Raw genomic sequence first — 9,108 nt, forward strand, 5'->3', positions numbered from 1 at the left:
CCGATGTGGATGGGCAGGTCTGACTCTTTCTTCTTTCCTTATTATTAGCTTTTTTAAAATACATGTATAGTTTCCTTGTTTTATTTTTATTTTATTTTTTCCTCATAGGGCCTTCCCTCTCCTTTCCCTTTTTTGTTTTTCTCTATTATTAGCTCTAATTAGTTCTTGTTTTTGATAATAATAATAATAATAATGATAATAATAATAATAATAATAATAATAATAATAAATATTAATAATGATGATAATAGTGATATTTTTAACATCAACTGTTTGTAGAATAGTCCCCAGGTTTGTCCTTATGGTTTGTATGCTGAACAATTGTCAGGGACTGCCTTTACTTGTCCAAGGGAAACTAATAAAAGAAGGTCATTATTATTTTTATTTATTATAATATCAATTTTTATGTAATTGATATTTTAGATAAAAGGAAGGCATTCTTATTTTTATTTTTGTGATATGAATTTTTATTTAATTGAAGTGCATGGCTTTCAATAAAAGAAGGACATTATTATTTTTATTTATTGCAATAATAATATTTATATTTTATTAATAATTATTTTATTTTAGTTGGTTGTATCGTATCAGACCATCCGTTGGTCACACTCCATACAAACCTCTTGATGAAGGAAGAGTTGAGAGTGACTTTTCAAAATGGCCACCCAATCCTAACCAGGTATATCAATTATAATCCACATCACTTCCTTTATTAGAGGACTAGTTCCGCTGGCAACCTTTTAAAATACCTGAAGAGAAGACCGACTTTGTTCAAGTTAATAATTACAATATTAATTTATTTAGTTTATTGATTCTTTAATGATAGGGGCTGAATACAATATGTGGAGCTGGTGACCCTAAGTCAAGGAATGGCATATCAGTCTATATCTATTTATGCAATACTTCAATGACAGACAAGTGTATGTATAATGCTGATGGAGACTTTCTGATAGGTATAATGTTATATTTATTTATTTTATGTTAAATTAAGAATATTTTGCTTGTAGTTCCACAAGAAGGGCCCCTTCATATATACACTGAATTTGGACAGCTTTATGTTCAGCCCAATGAAATTGTTGTCATTCAGGTACATGTATAATTGCATCTACATGTACATGTTAATGTACGTGTACACTAACTACCTTAGCTTGAGAATTTTTCACTGTTGAAATAAAATTTGCTTTTTAAAGTTTTAGCATATGAAATACATGTACCGTATAGCGGGTAATTTTTGAGGGGCTAAAATTTGCCAAAATGCTAAGTTTTGGTGATTGGCGGATTTTAATTTTGCGAATTTGTGGCCACGTGCTATTGAGCATACGTATAATGGCTCAAAATGGGGGATTTTTATTTTGGCGAATGGCCATCAAAATGCCAAATTCGCCAAAATGCTATGTACAACTTGAAATTTTTCACCCCTATTATTTTTTAATAAAATTTTCCTAATTTATGGTATATTTATGATAATTATATTAATATTTATACATGTAGCAAGGGATGAAGTTTTCAGTGAATGTGTCTGGCCCCAGCAGAGGATACATTCTTGAGGTATACAATGGACATTTTCAGTTGCCTAATCTTGGACCAATTGGTTAGTTAATGCCACTAATACATGTACATGTACGTGTACATGTAACAACTAACAAGTATAGAGAAACATATGCCTGTGTAACTAGTGACATACCTGTACATACATGATGTAATGTACTGTTATATAACATAATACACATGTTCACAGTGTAATATACAAGTACTGCTAATGTATAAATTAGACATACATGTACACCACATGTACATGTACACACATACATATACATGTACAATTTATACATAGTACATGTAAATGTAATATATTTCATTATCAAGCAATTACTTTTTACCATTGAGAGATGTCATTTAAATACTTTTGCTTAAACAATGGAATCACATCATTATAATGTTACATGAGAAACATTGTTTCTTCAAATCACTTATTAAAATATACAAGTATGGTAATATGACAATTAAGTAATAATTTTTAGAGCAATTACAATTTTATACATATACATGTACATGTAAGTACATGTACTTAAATTTAATTTCAGAGTATATATCGTATTTCCTCGTGGAAACGCCTAGGCATTTATTTCTTATAAAGACCCGTTTGCCAGGCATTTAAATGAAGTAGGCGTTTATACGAGGTTGGCATTTATAACCAAAAATAATCCTTACCACCATGTTTCAATAGACACAACGCGTAGTTTAAAACTGACATCAAAGCTTCAATGAGTTTTCTTAGCCTTCTCAGCTGCAGCTGCCATTGTAGAATGTAGACTACGTAAGGTAGTAGGTACATGTACCACGTGGATGGGGCAGGTGGGTGTGGTATAGGCTTTTAATCAAGAATGGGCGTCTAAACAAGCATGGGCGTTTATTGTCAAAGTTATATGCTGTCTCTAGGCATTTATACAGGCATGGGCGTTTATAGGGAGTAGGCGTTTTTATGAGGAAATACGGTATACATGTACATGTAGGTACATGTATATACGATACTAGTAATCCTTATTTTATTTTTAGGAGCGAATGGTTTAGCAAATCCACGAGACTTCTTGTCTCCTGTTGCGTGGTATGAGGACAGAGATAATATATCTTATAATGTTGTTGGGAAATTTCAAGGAAAACTCTTCACTTGTTCTCAAGTTAGAGAAAATATTTTTTGATTAATTTTTCTGTATTTCTTCATTCCCTTCATTACTACTCCACATGTCATGCTAAGTGAGCTAAAAACATGAGCTTCATGAGCTGACATGTACATGTACAGTATATGTACATGGCTTTGAAATTAGAATGAAAATAACAAAATTGAAATCTGACAAAACACATGCTTTAATTTTCTTTTCCCATTATGTTAAACGTCCTCTCTCTTTTCCTGTGTATATACTCATGTAGGATCATTCACCTTTTGATGTGGTTGGTTGGCATGGTAATTACGCACCGTTTAAATATGATTTGTCTACTTTCATGGTAATAAATACAGTGTCATTTGATCATGCTGTAAGTAATCATAATAACCACCGAACTTGTATGATATCATAATTTAATATTGAAATATTATCCATCCATATTTACTGTCTTGACGTGCCCTAGCAACACTCCTGGTGTGGCTGTCGCAGATTTTGTTATATTCCCTCCTCGCTGGTCAGTGGGAGAGCATACCTTCAGGCCTCCTTATTATCACCGTAAATCATACATTTAACTAATTCACATGAGTATTTACAGTGTACATGTACTAGGACTAGGGCTGAAAAGAATAGTGCAATTCAAATATTTTGTCATTACGTACATGTACATGTGTGTGTAGAGCTATTCATGTACATGTACATGTGTAAGTGGACTATCATATACAGTTGTACATGTACATGTAAACAGTTTTTTGAGTGAATTACATTTCACGAAATCTGCTAAATTTCCGATTCATAGATTTTAATTTAGTGAATTCTACAATGTGCCATGTGGGTAGAGTATTGATTTTTTATGGATTTTTTGCAAATCAGGAAGGAATTTGCTTTTGACATGATCAATTACTAGGGCTGAAATATAGTTATATACTTTTTTATATACATGTACATAGCTACTCAAATATCCACAAAATACATATACATGTACATGTATAAGTGTTACATGGTAACTACATATTCATTTATATGTATTGTATAGGTAATTGTATGAGTGAGTTTATGGGTATCATAAGTGGAGTCTATGATGCTAAGAAGGACAATCGACCAGGAGGAGCAACACTCCATAGCATGATGACACCACATGGACCTGATGCAGCAATGTTTAAGAAAGCTACAACGGATGAACTGAAACCTTTTAAGCTGGAGAATAACATGGTAAATATATTGTTATCATTAATATTGTGATTATTATTTATTATTATTATTATTAATGTAACACACTTACATGTACATGTACATTGTAGATGTAGGATAAACCAAAAAAGCAAAAAGTTACTGATAAGATAATAGAAATAAAAATGAAATACCAATTTGGATATGATTTAGATTAGATTAATTTAGCTTACATGTACATGTACATTAAAGTTGTTCAGAAACCAGATTAATTGTATTCACAAGTAATTGTTGTTAGATCAGCTTCCACACACCAACTAGTTTATTTCTAAACCCATTTTAAACCATTAGTGTAGATAGCAAAATACTGTTATGTTAAATTAATGAAGTATGAATTCAAGAAATTAGTGTATGGTGCCTTTTTCAAGGGCTATAAATTTTGTGAACTTTGCAATTTTTTGAAGATTCGTGGAAATTACTTCCATGAAAATCAAATTAATACTGTACAAGATAGCAGACGACATAAATTTAATCTGCAAAATAAAAACCGCGAAATTTATAGTCCTCAAAAAGGCACTCTGCAGTACAATGTACATGTACATGCACACTGTACATATTGTACATTTATGCATACGTGTGTATAATGGTAATATTTTTCATATTGTCTTTTTATGTTCATCATCTTATCAATCATTATTATTATTGGTATTGTTAATATTATTGTTTTTGTTAATATTATTGTTGCTGTTATCATAATTTTTAGGCCTTTATGTTTGAGTCTTCATTCAGTATGGCTGTTACACAATGGGGAGAGAAAGATTGCGGTACTTTAGAAGATGCTTATTTCAAGTGTTGGGCTGGAATTCAGAAATATTTTGATCCTAACAATAAATAAGAAACTTGTATTATACTTGCTGTTCTGATTATTATCATTTGAATTACAAATAATTTTTGCATGCTATTGAAAAGTATTTACTATTAATTTATGGGCGTGGTCAATGTTGGCATGGCGACCGGAAAACAGACTGGTACATTTTGACTAACATTTTGAGCTTTGTTTTTCATCTTTTCGTGTACAATGGGGAATAGTTTAAAATCCAGAAGGTGAGTAGCAATATTAAGACTTATTGTGACCTGTATTTAGGGATATTACAATCACTCTCCTTGGATTAGACGGTGCTGGTAAATCAAGCTTGTTACAGATCCTAACAGACGGTAGAGTGTACACTGGTAGTCGTTATTATAATCATTATTACTGTGTAGATGAGGAAAATACCGCTCCATTGCCAACAATTGGATACACAACAAGAAAAATTAGAAAAGGAAGATATAATATTTTATTAGCTGAAGTTGGGGGAGGAGTAGATATTCGTAGCATTTGGCCTAAATATTATGCACAGGTATGTGTATAATTGATTTCATGTATTTGTGTGAGAGAATTCTGCATTGTTATAATTTTTCCTGATACATGTGCGCATGCATTTTCTTATGTTGTGTAGAAATTTGAGTGGATTCCAATCAAAATTTGGAATTTTTTAATGATTTTAAAAGCTTCTCTAAAAAGCCATGTTACTATTGTACATATAGTGCTTGCCAACTAATAAAGGAGGCTGTTTAACTCACTTAAAGGCATAACTTGTGAAAACTCTCCACAGCTACATGTACATGTACATGTACCGGTACATGTTTGTTGTATTTATTGCTATAGTACTATTATTAATTCACACTATACAGTATGCACACACAAGCAATCAAGCATGTACATGTGTTCCACAAAATACAGTTTCAGGCTATTAAAATTTAATATGAAAGTACACTTGTGTATCATCATGCATGCTTATACAATGCATGTAATTGCATTGTTTTTATATGATTGACTGATCAGCCACCATCATGTACATGCATTTATCATTGTTATGACAAAATTGTCTTGTGTTTGTGTATATGTACATTGACATGTATAATTATTGTATAAACATTTGTACAAGGTAGCCCTTGAAGCATGTACAGTAAATCAAGTACAATTTGTTGATGAATTTATTTGTTACACATGTATATCCAATTCACATACATGTAGATGTACATATACATTTACATTTACATGCAATTACAGTGAAGCGCAGGTGAATGTAATGTAATGTAGTTATCCCTCTGCTATTATCTGGCTTAGTATTCTTACTTACTGTGTGATGAAATGATGATTACTGTATAAAACATTCCATTTATTATTTATAGTGTCACGCTATCATTTACATGATTGATGGAAGCAGTAATAGAGAGAAACTCCATGAAAGTAAAGAAGAGCTCCACAAAGTCCTGCTAGACAATAGAATGATAGGGAAGCCATTACTAGTCATTTGCAACAAAACTGACAATGAAAACTGTGTCAGCCCTACCGAACTTGTTAATTTATTGGATCTATCTAGTATATTGCAAGAAAGCATTAATAATGGATTGGTAACTCAAATAATTACTCGAGTGGTGAGATGATCCCTCCTCATTACTACTTGTCATGTTAGCTCCATTGTCTCATTTAGTGGCAGTGTAGCTGTTTGAGAAATAACAGTAGGAGGATGGATCGGAGGATAAATCATGCCATGAAGTGGTTACTTGAAAGAGTATCGAATGAATGGAATACACTGTCAGTAAGAGTCAATGAGCAACATGAGTCTGAACTAAAAGAGAAAGAATTAGCAAAACAGGCTAGAATTGAAGAAAGGAAAAGAAGGAGAGAGGAAGAAGAAAGGTGCAGTAGATGTACTTTGGGTTCACAGCAAGGAATTATGAATTTATTTATGAATTATTATTTGATAGAGTTGAAAGAGAAACTGTTGAATCAGTTAAAGGGAACCATGACAAACAAGATGATGATAATAACGGCATAATAACAGTTAAAATCAACGATAGTAATAATTGTTACAATAACTTGTATGCACACATGTAGGTAACTGCAGAGATTGAGCCAGTAAATGAAGTATTGGTGAAAGATTTAACTAGTACTACTGATCGATCTTCAGATAATCTTATTGCTACTGTTAGTTCTGAATCTGTAAGTCAGTCCATAATGCAACGAAATGATCAATATTGTGACAATTTATACACAGGTACACTCAAAAAATGAAAAGATTAAGACTGCAAAAATACTGCGAAAAGTGAAACGGAATAAACTAGTGCCAATTAACCACGACCCAGTCGACCCTAGCTCCTTTTCATCAAAACCTCCCTTACTGTCTCCATGGGTAACTAATGGAGAACATGTCCATACTGGTACAATTAAGACTCTAACTGCTAATGCTGATACATTAGTGCAGACTCACAAATTAATTCCAAGTAAAGAACATGTACTGTGTACAATTATTTATCATGCAAAATCACAGTAGGCAATCATCATCCCAATACTAATGATAGTTTCACTGCCCCACAAGTAAGTTATTTGTTGTCATTGTTGCTTGTAACTTCCTAATTTTCTTTATAGGATGTTTTTCTGCATTCTCCTGCAGAATATTGAGAATTATTGAGATGCCACCCACGTTCATTCATTTTTAATTTTGTATTTATTATTGTAGTATACGGTCCCGTTTACATCAGTCTAATAACCATTAATGTAGGCGTGGTCACTTTTGCGGACAAGCCATAAACGAACTGTCTGAAAGAGACTGAAGACAACAGTCAGGATTGCTCCAGAATTTAATACTCTTGCCTTGTATCGCTCGCTCTTATTCCTTGCAGCTCTAGTGAGGTCGTCATTTCTCTGCAGTTGTAAGTAGCCGTCTTTATTTGTTATACCTTGTATTCTGGAGCGCTTTTGGACATGTGTTTTTCTAGTATATATGTATATTCCTTGTATGTACATGTATAGTTTTGATTTCCAGTTTATCCATTGAAATAGATTCAATATAACTTGTTTATAAATTGTATATTTTCTCTAGTGAATACATTGCTAATGCACTGTATCATCTTTTCCCTTCCCCTCCTCTCTCTCCCCATCTATCACTCTCTCTCTCTTCCTACATTTCTAGCTTCCCATTTCTATGATTATGTATGTATTTGTTAGTTAATTAAATGATTATTGGTAAGTATCCAATTGGCTCTCGCTCCATATTGTTATGGCTTCACCCTACAGCTATAATAATAGTAATAAATACACATACTAAATGTTAATAAAGTTTTTGAGTAGTTGTTATTAGTTAAAGTGATAATTGTCTCTAATTACTTCGCATTTTCATACCATAAGTAGTGCTTCATGAACCTTGAAGAGCATTTGGATTACAAGTGTTTGTGTGTGTGTATAGATGTTGTTACACTGTGTATACGTGTGTAATATTGTGGATGTGGTTATATGGTTTTCCTTTGATAAATTCATTACTACTGTGGCAGTATACTCTATATTACTGGGTAAATGTACGTGTACATCTGCCTGTAGGTGCACTTGTTGATTGAGTTGGTAAATGATGTCAATGTGTTTCCTTCTATTGCTGGTTTCAGTTGTTACAATGATACAAACTGACACACTGCCCAGTACCAGTACACACACATGATGTGATCATTTCAGTATAGTTATAGTTACATAATAATTAGGAGTGAGAGTAAGAGACACACACTGCTAGTTATTATCTGTTATCAGGTTGTATAGTAACATCATACAATTGAATTGTTGTGGTCATAATGATTACAACAATCCAACAATCATCTGTCTGTCTGTCTGCCTGTTCTCTTCTTTTCCTTTTTGTTCCTTCCCCGTGATTTCTCTCTCTCTCTCCCTCTGTACTTGTCATGTTTTTGTAATTTTGTATAGTTATGGTAAACAGTTTCTTTATGTTGGTCTAGTTTGTCATTTGTGTGTTTCTTTCGTTTTTAAATATCTTTTGTAATTATAATATCATACCTTATTAATTGGATTATTTAATTTATGCAGGGTGTGACCTTTCACAATATGCCTCCCCCTCCTCCCCCTCCTCCTCCTCCTCCTCCTCTGAGATCTGCGACTACTAAAGTTTCTCCGTCTCATGCTCCTCCTCCTCCACGTCGTCCTGGCAGTGGTAGTCCTGCCCCACCTCCTCCTCCTCAGCGTCGCTCGTCCCTCAGTTCAAAATCAAGACAATCACAAGTTCCACCACCTCCTCCTCCAAAAGGAGGTGGAGCACCCCCTCCTCCTCCCCCTCCCCCTCCCCCTCCTCCTCCTGCTGGTCCCGGAGCACCTCCTCCTCCTCCTCTTGGTGGACCTCCTCCTCCTCCTCCCCCTCCCCCTCCTCCTCCTCCTCTAGGAGGTGGAGCTGGAATA

At 33.6% G+C, this 9,108-nt stretch overlaps 2 protein-coding genes across 3 annotated transcripts in view; both read left to right on the plus strand.

Moving 5' to 3' along the window:
- LOC100634989 (homogentisate 1,2-dioxygenase-like) overlaps positions 1-4,772 on the plus strand; it is a 7,174-nt gene extending 2,402 nt beyond the window's left edge. Inside the window, exons 2-12 of the mRNA XM_011407298.2 lie at positions 280-368; positions 571-676; positions 722-772; positions 824-950; positions 1,005-1,084; positions 1,489-1,588; positions 2,554-2,675; positions 2,926-3,031; positions 3,090-3,215; positions 3,694-3,869; positions 4,591-4,772. Of these exons, the coding sequence (XP_011405600.1) occupies positions 280-368; positions 571-676; positions 722-772; positions 824-950; positions 1,005-1,084; positions 1,489-1,588; positions 2,554-2,675; positions 2,926-3,031; positions 3,090-3,215; positions 3,694-3,869; positions 4,591-4,722 (1,215 nt within the window). The 3' untranslated portion in view covers positions 4,723-4,772. The remainder of the gene's footprint in view (positions 1-279; positions 369-570; positions 677-721; positions 773-823; positions 951-1,004; positions 1,085-1,488; positions 1,589-2,553; positions 2,676-2,925; positions 3,032-3,089; positions 3,216-3,693; positions 3,870-4,590) is intronic.
- Positions 4,773-4,824: 52 nt separating this feature from the next.
- On the plus strand, positions 4,825-7,430 carry LOC109584092 (ADP-ribosylation factor-like protein 13B). Of its 2 annotated transcripts, none has more exons than XM_019999671.1 (10): positions 4,825-4,931; positions 4,972-5,042; positions 5,091-5,227; positions 6,063-6,308; positions 6,365-6,573; positions 6,642-6,717; positions 6,772-6,876; positions 6,932-7,157; positions 7,205-7,251; positions 7,303-7,430. In XM_019999671.1, exons 1-10 carry the CDS (start codon positions 4,906-4,908, stop codon positions 7,333-7,335), a joined length of 1,176 nt encoding a protein of 391 aa, XP_019855230.1. In that variant the 5' UTR covers positions 4,825-4,905; the 3' UTR covers positions 7,336-7,430. The 2 variants fall into 2 exon arrangements, with proteins under 2 accessions (XP_019855230.1, XP_019855231.1); XM_019999672.1 differs by having other exon boundaries at positions 6,063-6,284.
- Positions 7,431-9,108: the final 1,678 nt, after the last annotated feature.

This window comes from Amphimedon queenslandica, unplaced genomic scaffold (genome assembly GCF_000090795.2).
Source record: "Amphimedon queenslandica unplaced genomic scaffold, v1.1 AMPQUscaffold_13249, whole genome shotgun sequence".
NCBI lineage: Eukaryota > Metazoa > Porifera > Demospongiae > Haplosclerida > Niphatidae > Amphimedon > Amphimedon queenslandica.

What these genes read in the sequence shown, in the direction of transcription:
- LOC109584092 (XM_019999671.1), top strand. Translation starts at nt 4,906, where the DNA reads ATGGGGAATAGTTTAAAATCCAGAAG. An exon ending in GTTACAGATCCTAACAGACG is followed by an intron (nt 5,043 to 5,090) that starts GTAGAGTGTACA and finishes ATTACTGTGTAG; the next exon opens with ATGAGGAAAATACCGCTCCA. An exon ending in ATAGTTTCACTGCCCCACAA is followed by an intron (nt 7,252 to 7,302) that starts GTAAGTTATTTG and finishes TTTTCTTTATAG; the next exon opens with GATGTTTTTCTGCATTCTCC.